Source organism: Oryx dammah, unplaced genomic scaffold (genome assembly GCF_014754425.2).
Source record: "Oryx dammah isolate SB20612 unplaced genomic scaffold, SCBI_Odam_1.1 HiC_scaffold_22, whole genome shotgun sequence".
Taxonomy (NCBI): Eukaryota; Metazoa; Chordata; class Mammalia; order Artiodactyla; family Bovidae; genus Oryx; species Oryx dammah.
The window spans coordinates 26,650,779-26,667,283 of record NW_024070206.1 but is presented as its reverse complement, the minus strand read 5'-3'; the positions used below and the strand labels follow the sequence as shown (position 1 = coordinate 26,667,283).

The window sequence follows — 16,505 nt, the reverse complement described above, 5'->3', positions numbered from 1 at the left end:
AGGACCAGGAAAGCGGCAGGCTAGCAAATCAGAAAACTTACAGTCACTGCTCTGTTCACCAAATACAACATAGAAAATGTAACCCCATCCCCACCAACAGAAACAGATTTGGGAGCTCAGACTTCCAGCCCCATGACCAGGAAGGTCCATTGGAGGGACTTGCATCACTGCTGGGCAATGATGAGCCTTCCTGCCCAACCACCCAACCCCCTGCCCTCCCTCCACCACCACCACCCCCCCCCACCCCCAAAAAGACAGTGTCATTGGAGACCATATGGGAATCTCATCTTCTACTTCTGGCAGTTAGCAAGGCCCTCTTCCTGCTCCCTGTTGTGTTGGTGTCAGAAGAGGCCTTTTAGAGAGTTAACACTTTGGACACTGAACAAATGAGTGCCTGCCCCTGCATTGCAGTGCCTGTGGGGGTCGTGTAGGCAGCAGTGACCAGGTACCCTCCCACCTTCATGGTATCATCCGACGAAGCCTAGTGGGGTGCCAGAACTCCCCTTTCCACCAATGGTGAAGAGGATCCACTCCCCCCCCCAAACCCGTGTGTCATTGAAGACCAAGTGGAAAAACCTAGATTTCTACCTCCATTTGAGAGAAATGAGGCAGCACTTCCATCATCCCACCAGAACAGTGACCAGAGAGGCCTGCTGAAACAGAAAACCTTTAAAAATTCCCCATATTGTAAGATAATACCCAGAATGTCCAGATTTCATTAGAAAATCAGTCATAATAGCCAGAACTTGAAATTTCTCAACTGGAATGAGAAAAGACAATAAACAGATGCCAGCAGTGAGATAACACAGATGTTTAAATTACCTGACACAGATTTGAAAGAATCATCATGTTTCAGTGAACAACTACAAATATACCTGAAACAGATGAAAAATATAAACTAGAAAGTCTTAACAAAGACATAAAAGATGTAGAACCAACCAAAAGTTAAAAATACCTGACATAAAAATCTCAGGGGATGGGCTCAGCAGCACAGTGAAGGATACAAGGAAAAGAGTCTGGGAACTTGAAGATGGATAGAAATTACCTACTCTGAATAACAGAAAAAGTGTCAGAGCCTCAGTGACCACTGGGGCTATAGCAGAAAGGTTCTTATATTGTGTTTTGGAATTGCTGAAAAAGAGGAGCGAAGAGGGCAGGAAGCAATGATGGCTGAAAATTCCACAATTGTGGAGAAAGATGTGAACCTGTAAACAAAAGATACATGCCTACAAGAAACTTGAGTGTACCACAAAAAGGATAAACCCAAAGATATCCACACCAAGACAGACAATAGATTTATGAAAACTAACATCAAAGAAGAAATCTTAAGTGCAGCAAGTGACCTTTCCTTAAAGGGGAAGAACAATGCAAATGACAGATTTCTTAACAGAAACCATGGAGAACAGAGGAAATGGTACTGCTTTTTTTGAGGGCTGAAGAAAAAAAGAGCTGTTGGCTGAGAATTCTGCGTCCAGTGAAAACATCCTAGATGAGAACCACAGTGTTCTCAGATGAAGGAAAACCAAGAGAAATTGTCACCGGCACACCATCCCTAAAATAATTGCTAAAGGAAATTCTCTAAATAGAAAGGAAGTGATTAAGAAATCTTGAAATACCAGGAAAGAAGAAACAACAACGGAGAGTAAAACCACGGGTAAACACTGCGTGCTCCTTCTCCTCGTCAGTGTTTTATATTACATCTGACAGTTGAAGTGGAAATTACAGCATTGTCCAATGTGGTTCTCCATATGTGTAGAAGAAATTTTTAGACAATTATAAATAGGTGTCAGCAGAGATAACGTTATACTTTAATCAAACTGGTCATAAGCCAATACGAGTAATATAATGTAATACTTAGAGCAGCCACTGAGAATTATAGAGAGATACTCTTAAAAACACTAGATAAAGCAAGTGGAATTCTAAAAAAATTTTCAAGTAACCTACAGAAAGATGAGAAAAAAGAACACAATAGAAACAAAATGGGAGCCTTTAATAAATCAGTAATTATATTAAATGTAAATTAAAATCAGCAGCAGTTAGATTGTCAGAGTAAATTTTTAAAAATTACCTTCCCATATGCTATCTACCAGAAACTGTTCAAAAATAACAATATAGACAGCTTTAAGGTAAGAAGATGGAAAAATACATCATGTAAGCATTAGCAAAAAGAAGGCAGCGGTGGCAGTATTGAAATCAGGACTTCAGGGCAAATAAAATTATCACTGGTGGAGGGACATTGCAGAATGACAAAAATGTCAATCCTCTGAGAAGATATAGCATTCCTAAATTTGTATTCACCAAACAGAAGAGCTACCAAATATGTGAAGCAAAAGCTGATGAAACTGAAAGGACAAATCTGTGATACTGTTGACTTTTAAATACCACTCTCTAGACAGAGAATCAGCAAATGTATCAAACTCAGCCACACCATCAGCCAGTGGGATCTATTCAACATTTGTAGACCCCTCCGCCTAACAATAGCAAAGGACACATTCTTTTCAAGCACTCAAGGAATATGTACCAAGATAGACCACATACCAAGTAAACTTATACAGATTTCAAAGAATTAAAGTCATAAACAGCCTGTTCTCTGACCAAAATGTTACCAAGCTAGAATGAATAACAGAAAAGCATCAGAGCTCTGCGAACACATGGAAACTAAACTAAACAGTTCTAAATAATGCATAGGTGAACGAAGAGAGTCTCAAAGGAAATGAAAAAACATGATGTTAATTATATCTCATAACGTTATGGGTCTGCCTCCTTTTAAAAATATTTCAGCAATGAAAAGATAAACATCAAAATTTGTGGGATGCAGCTGACATAGTGCTCTAAGAGAAATGTGTGCATTGAAACATTTACATTAGAAAAGATGACTGTAGCCAAGGGAACTATACTCAATATCTTGTAATAACCTATAATGGAAAGTTACTTCAAAAATAATATACGTGTACATGTATAACTGAATCATCTTGCTGTGCACCTGAAACATTGTAAGTCAACCATACTTCAGTGAAATATTAAGAAAGAAAAGATGAACTGTCTCAAATCAGTCATCTAAGCTCCTACCTCAGGAACCTAGAAATAGAAGAGCAAAATAAACTGAAAGCAAAGAGAAGGAAGGAAAAATAAGGAGCAGAAATCAGTGGAATTGGAAACAGGAAAACAAAATCAATGATAAGAAAAAACCCAGCTGTTTGGAAAGGTCAAAAAATTGATATCTTTAGCAAGATTGTCAAAGGAAAGATAAGACACAAATGATCTGTATCAGGAATAAGGCAGGGCATATTCCTACAGACTCTTATGGCTATATTTTAAAAGTTCTTAAGGAAATAATACAGTTCTAAACACTGAAGTGTGAGATTTAGGTGAAATGGACAAATTCCTCCAAAAATACATGCTACCACAACTCACACAATGTGAAATACATTATATGAATATCCCTATATAACTATTAAAGTGAATTCATAATTTAAAAGCTCCTCCAAAGGTAATCTTCAGGACCAGATGGTTTTACTAGACGAAGCTACCAGGTGTTTTAAGAAGACTTAAGGCCGATTCTATACTCTCTTCTAGAAAATATAAACGAAAGGAACATTCCCCAGTGGATTTTATGAGGCTAGAATGACCAAGATACCAAAACCAAGCAAAGACAGTACTGCAGAGAAACTGTGGATCAGTTACCCTCAATTATGGCCAACTCATTTTTGACGAAGGTGCAGAAGCAATTCAGTGGAGAAAGGACAGTCTTTTTAGCAAGTGGTGCTGGGGCAATGACGTATTCATAGGCCAAGATACAGATCTCAGCCGAAGTCTTACATCTTAGGCAAATATTAACTTAAAAAAACAGACATAGATTGAAATAGGAACATAAAAAATATAAAACTCCTAGGGAAAAAATATAGGGGAAAATCCTTGGGACTTACAGCTTGGTGAAGTTATACATTACACCACAAACATGATCCATATAAGGAAGACAGTTCGATAAGTTGGACTTTGTCAAAACTAACAGTGCTTGCTCTGTGAAAGATTCTGATAAGATGATGACATGATAAGCTGTAGACTGGGAAAATGAACGATTGTTATACACAATAACTTGGACAGATCGCAGAGATACTTGTTGAATGTAAAAAGCTAATCTCAAAAGATCCCTACTGTATGATTCCATTAAGATAACATTTTAAAAATGACAGTTATGCAGATGGAAGACCTCCTGTTACTGGTTGCCAGGGATGTCGATGGTGGGAGAAGTGAGGGGTGCATGTGGCTATAAGTAGTGACTGGAGGGAGATCACTGTGCTGATGAAGCAGTTCTGTATCTTGGTTGTGGTAGTAGTTCTGTGAATCTGCACATGAGATAAAATGACATCAGACTACACATGATGTATATATATCAGTATCAGTTTCCTGAGTTGGTTATTGTACCATTGTTAAATATAATGTATTCTTAGGGGAAACTGAGTGGAAGGCTACATGTACTCACTGTCTGTGGAACTTCTGAAATGTAGAATCATTTCAGATTTTCAAAATGAAAAGATAAAAGTTAAAATGTTAAATCTTATAATTGAAAGGAGTTTGGATGGTCTCTGTCAAATTTTACTGTATCTCTCTGGCAGCATCTTACTTAAAAGATGGGTTTCACTTATAGATGGGAAAGCCCAGAAAAACATACACTGTAAAAGGTTTGTCCAATGTGGTGTCTTAAAGAGAAAAATATAGCATTAAATGCAAGATATGCTGATAGTGGTAATGCAGAAGCAGAAGTTTTTTTTTCTTAAGTTGTAGAATTTGAAGTATTTTTTTTTCTTTAACTCTTCTGTCCCCTTAGTTTCATTTTCTAAAGTATCTTTTTCATTACTTTCTAATACACATTAAGTAGGTACATGCATATATAGAACATCTTAGGAAAGATAAATTGTTACAGAAACAGGAAGAAAAATTAAGGGAGACCTCATATAGGTACTAGTGAAGTTAAACCACAAACACTAATCTTTGGTATCATTTGAGTACAATTTAATTGCCAAACAATAATAATATCAGTTGTTATCTGATTCCTTGTGTATTTCATTTCTTAAATTTAGGATTGTAAATAAGCCAAAATATTGGTATTATTTGTGTTCATGTTAAACTGATCCAATGACCTTCAATCTGACAAGATTCATAGGGTTGTTTTTATGTTCATGGATTTTTTTTAATCTCTGAAAATTTTATATATCTAGTTAAAATAAAATTACTGTTTTCTTCTAAGGCAAGCTAATTCCACTGTAGGTATCGTTATTAGGAAATACTATGTGATTTTGAAGCCTAAATATCTATCTTATTTAATTGTGTACTTTTTAAAAAAGAACTGAGTATTCCCTTGAAGAAATGAGGAGTATTAATTGCAGTGGTGAACTTTTCTTATAATTTCAGGGGAATCAAAGAAGAAATCTAGAATCTACAGTATCTCAGATTGAGAAGGAGAAAATGTTGCTACAACACAGAATTAATGAATACCAAAGAAAAGCAGAACAGGAAAATGAGAAGAGGAGGAATGTAGAAAATGAAGGTAAATTGTTGCTTTTCCTTGGAAAAACACTGAAATTTCTAACATTGTCTTGAGGTCTTTGTCTTCAGGTTGTCTTAAATTTAGTTCCTATGATATATTTTTGAAGACTCAGTCCTAAGCCCCTTCATGAGCTAATACCTATGGCCCAAAATAAATTTATAACATATTTAAAAACAGTAGAATGTTATAGCTCAGGTAGTGATTTTTACCCTTGTGTGTGTATTGGAATCTCTTGGGAAACTTTAAAGAATACTAATACCTAAACTCCAGAAGTTCTAGTTTAATTCACCTCTACATGTAGACTGGGCATTGGTATATTTAATAAACTCTCTCAGCACTTCTAACAAGTAGCCACATTTGAGAACTACCAAACTAGAATTTTATGTGTCTTGATATTAGTGATGCAAATTTGAAATAGCTCTCTGCATCCTTGGATCCAGTTACTTCACTTCTAGTAATTTATGTCACATACACTTGTGCATATGCATACTGGTACATAAAGTTATTAATTTTAGAGTTTTTAAATTGCCAAAATTATGAGCAATGTAAATATAATCCGTGATATAATAAACTTTAGTGTATATGGTAGAGTACTATGCATTTTATAAGAATAAAGCATTTCTTTATAAACTTAGAATCTCTAAAATGTATCTTAAAAAAAATACTAATTGTTTAAAAGAAAATGGCGTATTTATATATGCTATGAAAGTGAAAGTGCAGAGTGAAAAAGTTGGCTTAAAGCTCAACATTCAGAAAACAAAGATCATGGCATCCGGTCCCATCACTTCATGGGAAATTGATGGGGAAACAGTGGAAACAGTGTCAGACTTTGTTTTGGGGGGCTCCAAAATCACTGCAGATGGTGACTGCAGCCATGAAATTAAAAGACGCTTACTCCTTGGAAGAAAAGTATGACCAACCTAGATAGCATATTCAAAAGCAGAGACATTACTTTGCCGACTAAGGTCCGTCTATCAAGGCTATGGTTTTTCCTGTGGTCATGTATGGATATGAGAGTTGGACTGTGAAGAAGGCTGAGCACCGAAGAATTGATGCTTTTGAACTGTGGTGTTGGAGAAGACTCTTGAGAGTCCCTTGGACTGCAAGGAGATCCAACCAGTCCATTCTGAAGGAGATCAGCCCTGGGATTTCTTTGGAAGGACTGATGCTAAAGCTGAAACTCCAGTACGTTGGCCACCTCATGCAAAGAGTTTATTCATTGGAAAAGACCCTGATGCTGGGAGGGATTGGGGGCAGGAGGAGAAGGGGACGACAGAGGATGAGATGGCTGGATGGCATCACTGACTCGAAGGACGTGAGTCTGAGTGAACTCCGGGAGTTGGTGATGGATAGGGAGGCCTGGCGTGCTGCGATTCATGGGGTCGCAAAGAGTCGGACACGACTGAGCGACTGAACTGAACTGAAGTGCATATATATGTATGTATAGATGTGTGTGTATATATATATACAGATATGCATGTGAAAACACACATTTGTGCTCTCATATATTTGGGTATGGATGCACAGATTATCTGAGAAAGGATGTGCAAGAAGTTAGTAATAGTAGTTGCTGAGGAGGAGAGCCAGAGGGGCTGGAAAACAATGTGCTGGGAGAAAGACTCATGTTTGTACTATATACCATTTGGTACCTTTTAAATTTTGAATCATTTTGAAAGTAATTGAAGTAAGCAAAGATTTTTACTTTCAAAAACAGAGAACATTAAAATTAGCTTTGTATCAGGACTCCCCTGGTGGTCCAGTGATTAAGATACTGTGCTTCCAAGGCAAGGGTGGGTTCAATCCCTGGTTGGGGAACTGAGATTCCACATGCCATGCAGCATGGCCCCCTCAAAAAAGAATACAGTAAAAAAGAAATAATAGCCATGTCATTTCACTAATAGATTAACCTTTATCAAAAGAATTTGAAATGTAACAGTGGACACAAATCTGTTTTTGCATTGTATATTATAAAACAGTACTCTACTTTTAAATAAATTTCAAATGTAAGTAATTCCAAGATGAAATTTAGAACTAATATAACTGACTTTTATGGCCTAAGGCCAAATTTCCTTTTTTTTTTTTTAAGGGTTTTGTATGTTTCCTCAATGAAAACTTACATGTTATTCCTTCATTTTCTAGTTTCTACATTAAAGGATCAGTTGGAAGACTTAAAGAAAGTCAGCCAGAATTCACAGCTTGCTAATGAGAAGCTGGCACAATTACAAAAGCAGGTAAGTTTTTGGAATGAGATTTTTTAATTAAATTTGTGTTTTGGTTAAAAAAAAAAACCTATTTTCTTGCTCTCTTTTTAAATTAGCTAGAAGAAGCCAATGACTTACTTAGGACAGAATCGGACACAGCGGTTAGATTAAGGAAGAGTCACACAGAGATGAGCAAATCCATCACTCAGCTAGAGTCCCTAAACAGAGAACTGCAAGAGAGAAATAGAATTTTAGAGAATTCCAAGTCACAAATGGACAAAGATTATTACCAACTGCAGGCTGTATTAGAAGCCGAACGAAGAGACAGAGGTCATGATTCTGAGAAGATTGGAGACCTACAAGGTAATATTTTTTCTTATTGTGGTAAAACAGACATTAAAACTTACCGTTTTAGCTATTTTTAGTTGTACAATTCAGTGGCACAAAGTACATTCATGTGTTGTGTAACCATCACTGCTGTCCATCTCCAGAACTTTTTTATCTTCCCAAACTAAAAAGTTGTACTCAGTAACTCCCCATTTCCCACTCCTCTGCAGCCCCTGGTAACCACCTACTTTATGTCTCAGTGAATTTGACTGCCTCATAGAAGTGGTACCTCAGTATTTGTCCTTTTGTGTGTTAGTAATTTTTAAGTGTAAGGTAAAATATTTTTGATCATATTGTCCTATATAGTACACCTGTAACTGATACAATATTATACATCAAGTATACTTGAATAAAAAAAGAAAATGACCTTGGTAATACTGGAAATGGTTAGCATTCTTTCTCTTTCAGGAGAATTCGTATCAAATTGTAATTTCTTCCCTCTCTCAGGTACCCTTGTGATGGAGGTAATGTGGTTATTTCCAGGCTTACAGCCAGATTACTGAAACCTTAATTTTTTAAAGTGTCCAATTCACAGAAGTCTTACTGAAAGTGGAACTAATCCAGGTAGAGAAGATTATTACTATTAAAACCCGGGATTCTTCATGCATTGTTGGTAGAAATAGAAACTAAACAGTAGTAAGAGAATCCCACTGCAAATAAAAAGTTCAGTACTTGGAAAGGTTAGAACTAGAGATATCAGCAGTCTTTCTGAGTCTAAAAGGAAAAAGATGGAATATAACTAACAGTGAATAAAGGAATACTTGTCACTAATAAAATCAGTTTGTTTTCAACAGGATGCCTGGCTTTAACCATTTCTCACTTTTTTTTTTTCTATTTTCTATTTCTGTAAGCGATAGCATCCATACTACCTAATCAAAACAGACATGCATGGAAGTTGCCAGATCTTTTCAGGGAAAAGTAGCGGGTGGGGTAGCGCATTTTAACCTAAGTCACAGGATGGGAACATAGTTTGGAGTCTCCTGAGACTTGACGATCAGCTCTAATTCTGTGGAGAGAGGTCAGGGTCAGTTTTTGGACTTTGGAAACAGAAATTAGGGTCTCCCATTGGTTCTCAGCTGACGAGTGTTGCACAATCTTATTTCTCAGGGACTAGGCTTAAAATAGATCTGAATACAACCAAGAAAGTATCCTCATTATATGTATTAGAAAAGCCTCATATGTCACGTCCTTAAATTGCCTCTCTAGGCCTTAATATACAGCTTATTAGCTGTGTGCATGTCACTTCATCTGCCTTCTTTATCTGTAAACCAAGAAGATTGGGTGACTCCTATAAATTCTTGCAATTCTAAAATTCTTTGAGTTAGTGATTTTCCAGATACTACTGAGCTTTGAAGTGCTTGCTTTTAAGGAAGAGACCATCATTATGTGTTGATCAATAGTGGTTTTAACTGACTCTTTAGATATTGGTGAAGTTAAGGAAGATTCATAGCATGACTTATCATTAATGTGTATCATTTTTCAATGCTTCCTTGAAGGTTTATTTTTTGACTTACATGTGAATCGAAGCTCATACACGTTAAAAAATGTACAGAATTTATATGAACCTCAACATACATATAAAAAGTACATTGTGGTAAAACACACACACATGCACACATAAAATTTTTGCATTAACTTTTTATGGTTCTTAAGACATTTTAGATCCCTCAGTATAGATCTTACAGTTTGGGAGGCTGGTCTTGTGGTAAAGTGATGGTTATTTGCTAGTTGAATGCTCTCTATGTACACTGATGAGCAGAAGCTTCTTCATGTGTGTAGGAAATGACTTCCCAAATGTAATTGGACATTATATTCTTTAGGTTTTGTGGGCCACATATGATCGCTGTTACATGTTTTTCTTTTTTACTGTTTACAACCCTTTAAAAATGCTTAGCTTCATGTCATATATCATAGTGTAATGTACTTTTGTTTTTAACTGTTACACAGGCATTTGGAAATCGTGTAACCATTTTTCTTGGTATGTTTTTGGATTTGACTTTTGGAAATAGTAGATCAGTTTTCTAATCTAATCAGATTTTTAAGATTCCATTTATTTTTTCTCTCTTTGATTTGCCAAATTTTGAAACATGTTTGAAAAATAATCACTGTGACTGTAGTTTTTATTCATTGCCCGCTTGTATTTCTAATGGCTTTTGTATATTTTTTTTATTGAGGTGAAATTCATATGACCTAAAGTTAACCATTTGAGAGTGTACAATTCAGTGGCGTTCCGTACATTCTAGTTCCAAAACATTTTCATTAACCCAGAGGAAAACTTTGTGCCCATTCAACTGTCCTTCCCTTGTATGCCCCTAGCAACCACTCATCTGTTCTATATTTCTGAATTTACCTGGTCTGGATATTTCATATAAATGACATCATATAATTTGTGACCTTTAGTTCAGGCTTCTTTCACTTAGCATATTTTTAAGATTGGTTGATGTACCATGTATCAGTACTTCATTCATTTATAGCTGGGTAATATCCTGTAGTATGTGTATATATATATATTCCATATTTCGTTTAGCTCTTCATCTGTTGATGGACATTTGAGTTTTGAGCTGTTTCACCTGTTGACTGTTATGAATAGCACTGTTGTGAAATTGCGGTACAAGTATTTATTGGAATACTTGCTTTCAGATCTTTTGGATACCTAGGAGTAGAATTGCTGGGTCACGTGGTAATGCTAGGTTTGATTTTGAGGCACTTCCAGACTATTTTCCATAACAGCCACATCTCATTTTATGTTTCCACCAGCATTGTTCATCATTTTAAGTTTCCACCAGCATTGTCTCATTGTGGTTTTAACTTTAATTTTCCTAGTGAGTAATTAGTTGAGCAATCTTTTCATGTGCTTATTGGCTATTTGTATATTCTTTTTGGAAAGATGTCTGTGCATGTCCTTTGTGCATTTATTTTTTTGTCTTTTTGTTGTTGACTTTTAAAGAGTCCAGGTAAGACCTTATCAGGTATATGATTTGCTAATATTTACACCTCTTTTGTAGTTTGTCTTTTCATTTTTCTTAATAATGTCCTTTGATGTACAAAAGTTAATTTTGATGAAGTCCAGTTTAAAATATGTTGCTTATGCTTTTGGTGTCATATCTCATAACACATTGCCAAAGGGCTTCCCAAATGGCGCTAGTGGTAAAGAACCAGCCAATGCAGAAGACGTAAGAGGACAAGGGTTTGATTCCTGGGTCAGGAACATCCCCTGGAGAAGGGAATAGTAGCACATTCCAGTATTCTTGCCTGGAGAATCCCCTGGGCAGAGAATCCTGGCAGACTGCAGTCCATGGGGGCGCAGAGTCAGACACAGCTGAAGCAACTTAGCACACATGCATCTGGGTGTCCCATTACTGTCTGTTGAAGAGACTGTTTTCCTTCACTGATGGGTATGGGTATCCTTGTTAAAAAGCAGTTGGCTATAGGTGTACAGTTTTGTTTCTAGAGTCTCAGTTTTATTCAGTTGGTCTGTATGCCTGTACTTAGGCCAGTAACATACTGTTTTGGTCACTGTAACTTTATAGTAAGTTTTGAAATTGCAAGTTTGAGTTCTTCAGTTTCATTGTTCTTTTTCAATACTGTTGTAGCTATTCCAAACTACAAGTAATAAAATAAATTTACTACTTGGAGATTTAAAGCTTTTTTTTAATCTTAATGATCATGCTGGGGAAAAAAAGGATTTCTCTCTCAGTGACTGTGATTTGAACTTTTTTCTCACTTGACAGCTCGAATTACATCTTTACAAGAGGAGGTGAAGCATCTCAAACATAATCTTGAAAGAGTGGAAGGAGAAAGAAAAGAGGCTCAAGACATGCTTAATCATTCAGAAAAGGTAAATGATTTAATGTATACCAATTATGAGATAGTGTTACTGATTACCAGATATTATAAGGTGATTTTCTAAGAGACCATTCGTTCCTAATCTATATGTTTACATTTCTGAAAATTTTTATGGTTGGTTGGTGTGTGATGTATGTGGATCTTATTTTGAGCTTTTTTAGAGTGTTACTTGTTTTTATCCTTGAAGGGTATTAGATATCTGATCATCACAATGCAAATGTAATAGAGATTAGTTTTTTAAATAGTAGCAAAAAATTTTAAATGACCTGAAGAATTGTCCTGTTCTTTTCTGATAACTCTCAGTGAACCTTTCTGAATATAATAGAAATCTTCCTTGCCATCAGCCACGGCTAATGATTCACTTGGGAAAGGAGGGTAGAGGGCTCAGAGAGGTGATACTTTGTTTTTAATTATATGTGCTTATTGTGGAGAATCCCAGGGAGGGGGGAGCCTGATGGGCTGCCATCTATGGGGTCACACAGAGTCGGACACGACTGAAGTGACTTAGCAGCAGCCATTGTGATTTTTAAAGTAAGATATTATAAAGTGAAGTGCACAAGAAGTATAAATATAAAATTATGTTCTGAGTAAAAGTATTTAAGTACATACAGTGTAATATTTCAAGCCAATGTGATTCATATATTATCTCTTAAGAGATAAAATTAATGTAAGATTTAATGATTTGCTTTTTGCACAGCGTAGTACTTGACTCTCATTCTCGTTTTACAGGAAAAGAACAACTTAGAAATAGATTTAAACTACAAGCTTAAATCATTACAGCAACGGTTAGAACAAGAGGTGAATGAACATAAAGTAACCAAAGCTCGTTTAACTGACAAACATCAATCTATTGAAGAGGCAAAGTCTGTTGCAATGTGTGGTAAGTGTCAATTTTAATATTTTCTACATGCTTAGTTTTTAAATAATGACAAAAATTTTTGATTTTGATCAAATTTCATTGTGTAGTAGTTTAAACTCTTAGACATTATAAGTGATGATCTGGGAAAGGGGGGGGGCTTCCTTTTTTTTCATTTTGAAGCCTTCCTTTTTTTAAAATAAGTTTCACCTGCTGGTTCCCTTACTCCACCATGCTCTGCTCCCTGTACCACCCTCCTCTCCCTGTAAAAGTCAGTGTATTCTCATTTCTCCCAGTTTTTCGGCCCCTTCCTTTGTTTTCTTTGAGATGCATTCTGAAACTCATTGTCTGTTGATTCACTTTTTGTGCTTTGTACCTTCAGCTCTGTTGTTTCTTTGCACTTCCACTGAAGTATGCCTCCAAATGCAACCTCAATCCGACCAGCCAGCTGCTTTTCACTGCTTCAGCTAGTTCTTTAGCTGGGTGTTATCTCAGTGCGTTGTCCTCAGCCTCAAGTGAGCTGTTGCTTTATATATGTCACTCATCAATTCCTTCTCCTACATTTTTCTTCTCCTCTAGCTTCCTATGCCATGTCTTTATCACTTCACTTTTAGGTGAACATTCTCCTGTTTCAAAAAGAAACTGTGAAGTCATAGACTTGAACTCCTCAGAATCTAATTCTCTGATTTGGGCAGGCTGTCCTGCTCCTTTACCATCTTCATTATCATCTCTCTCATCTTAGTAGAGCGTGATCCTTTTCCTGTCCTTGCTAATATGCTCTACCTATACTCAGATCCAGTCTCTTATCTCAACTTAATTACTTTTTCTTTCCTTTATTCTCAACCTTTTTCCTCCACTGAATCCCTTCTTGTTGTTAACATGTACAAATCTTTCTCATCTGTTTAAAAAAAAAAGGACAAACCATTGCAGCAACCTGTGGTCCTTCCTAATTGCCACTATTTTATTCTGTCCCTTTATAGCCAGATTTATAAAAAGATGTCTTCCTTTTCTTCACCTTCTACTCACTTCTTAACCTATTGTAAGCTGAAGTGTCACCTGGCACCTTAAATTCAGTTTATTCAAGAGATAAACTTGTGATCTTATCTGTCAAACCTGCTCTTCCTGCTATTCTTACTGTATTGGTTAATGATTATCTTGTTTTTATGAGCCCAGGCTTGTAATCAGACAAATCTACTTTGCTGCTTAGCTTCTCTTATGACTGTTTCAAAAAATTAGATGGGGAAAATGCACTAAAGTGCCTGTACATAGAAAGCTTTCAATAAATGGGAAATATCATCATGGCTATGGATGATAGTGATATTCAGCATCCAAGCTGGAAATCAGGGAGTTATTTTAAAAAACCCCATTCTGGTGGTTTCTATTTTGTCACCTAGACAAGACAGCCTGAAAGTGAGATAGCAGATTTACTAAATTTGAATCCTGATGGTACAACTCAAGAGTTTCAGGACCCTAGTAAAGTAACCTCTAGAACCTTAGTTCTTTGATGTTGATCAAGAAAGGAACCTCACTATAGACTGGTATCTTGTGATAGTAATTAAGTATTACACTATCATGGAATCCTTTTTATATGCATTGCAAAAATTAAGTTTACTTCAGTAATGAATAGCTCTAAAAGATCCCAGGCTGTTAACAGTAGGGGTTTTTGACAACTAAGTGTCTTATGCAGCCCATGAAAGTGAAAGTATTAAAAGTAGTCTTTTTCGTTAAATGTATATTTTTAACTTTTTCTTTCCCAGAGATGGAAAAAAAGCTGAAGGAGGAGAGAGAAGCTCGAGAGAAGGCTGAAAATAGGGTTGTTCAGATTGAGAAGCAGTGTTCTATGCTAGATGTTGATCTGAAACAATCTCAGCAGAAGCTGGAGCATTTGATTGAAAATAAAGACAGGATGGAGGATGAAGTAAGAAAAACAGTTCTGAGTTTCATTCATCTTATAAAGGAGAAAATCATTGTTATGACTAAAAAGTCAGTATAATTTAAACATGGTGGAGATTTAAATAAAATTACCTACATATATCTGTGTTCACTGCTATAAGGTACGAAATAAGATAGTTCTGGGCTTGACCTCCGTGGAATTTGCAACCCAAGGGGAAAGACAGATATTAACATTGTCATGACAAGCATGACATACTTAAAAAGGACATACCAAGTTAGAAGTATCAGGGCTAATCGTGTTCAGGAGGTTAATGGAGACCTCACTAAGGGTTTGACATTTAAGAGCTGAAGGAATAAATGAAGAGGGGAAGACAGAATAACCCGTGCAAGCACTATGCAGTGATGGAGAATATATCACACTGGAAGGTCTGAGGAGTACGATTGGATTCAGAGAATGGCCAGGGACAGTGCCAGAAAAGTAAGCAACAGATCATGAAGGAAATTATGACCACTGTAAGAATTTGGAGCATTTTAGTCCTTATGCCCAATAAGTACTTGATAAATATTTATTGAATTGAATTCAATATATGTTAAATTTTGGGGGTGAACTTTGCAGAGCTGTAGATTAGAGCACAAACATTTCTGAATGAACTAATAAACTTACGTACCATTTAGGAATGTTGCTCCAAAGGTAACTTTTATACTCACCTTCTCCTCCAGAATTTCCATACAGGTATCATACAAAGAAACCAGATTTTTTTTTCCCCCCTCCAAGATCTGATATCTGAAATTTGGGGATTCATTTGATTTAACACTAAATTCTGCAGCAATAAATGCATAAAACAGTGGAGACTCTTTAGGATACAGATATTTTCTGTTTGTATAAGGAAATAGTGTACTTGAGGTTAATAGTGTACTTGAGGTTTGATTAGTATTTGTTCAAATAATGTCTAATAAATTACTAAACAGATTTACGATCCCAATTATTTTTCCCATATTCATAGGTTAAGAATCTAACCCTGCAGCTGGAGCAGGAATCAAATAAGCGACTGTTGTTACAAAATGAATTGAAGACTCAAGCATTTGAGGCAGACAATTTAAAAGGTTTAGAAAAGCAGATGAAACAGGAAATAAATACTTTATTGGAAGCAAAGAGATTATTAGAATTTGAATTAGCTCAGCTTACAAAGTAAGTCTCAGAAATAACATTCTTGATTTCTTTTTTGTGTGTGTTCAACATTTGCTTATGTGTTTGATATTTTATATGTGTATAGATTATGTACTTAGAGTTTGTGAAATGAAGATTTAGGAAAAAACGTTCAGAAAAAATAAAAGAATTTATTTGCAAAAGTTTGCAAGGAGGCTCAGGCTTTGGAAGGGCAGACTTTAAAACAAATGCAGTTATTAAAAAAGCAAAACAAAAAAATGCAGTTATTAAAGGGGGAAAAAAAGACATTGTCAGGACTATTGACTTTACAATAAGTCTGTTTATGGTAGAAAAATAGTGTTTTTGTATGATTTCCATATCCACAAAAATCATCTGTCATCACACTAGAATTACAAACATCAGGAATAACCTTTTTATTAAGGATTTAGTACCTTACAGAAAGTATTCAGTTTTCTTTACTTTAGAGACTAGAATTAGACATGATGACCCTGTGTGTGTTTGTTTTGTTTCTTTGGTTCATCGCAGAATGCACTGTCCTTTTTCTCTATTTTTGAGATGTGATGTGTCTGCTTACTTGAAATAGAAACACAGCAAGATGTCACTGAG

The 16,505-nt window shown here is 36.0% G+C and overlaps 1 protein-coding gene across 1 annotated transcript in view; it reads left to right on the top strand.

Annotated features, from left to right (window-relative positions):
- The window catches only part of ROCK1 (Rho associated coiled-coil containing protein kinase 1), a 125,260-nt gene that overhangs the window by 85,294 nt on the left and 23,461 nt on the right, over positions 1-16,505 (top strand). Inside the window, exons 14-20 of the mRNA XM_040264706.1 lie at positions 5,413-5,548; positions 7,688-7,779; positions 7,866-8,112; positions 11,868-11,974; positions 12,712-12,862; positions 14,596-14,756; positions 15,736-15,920. Of these exons, the coding sequence (XP_040120640.1) occupies positions 5,413-5,548; positions 7,688-7,779; positions 7,866-8,112; positions 11,868-11,974; positions 12,712-12,862; positions 14,596-14,756; positions 15,736-15,920 (1,079 nt within the window). The remainder of the gene's footprint in view (positions 1-5,412; positions 5,549-7,687; positions 7,780-7,865; positions 8,113-11,867; positions 11,975-12,711; positions 12,863-14,595; positions 14,757-15,735; positions 15,921-16,505) is intronic.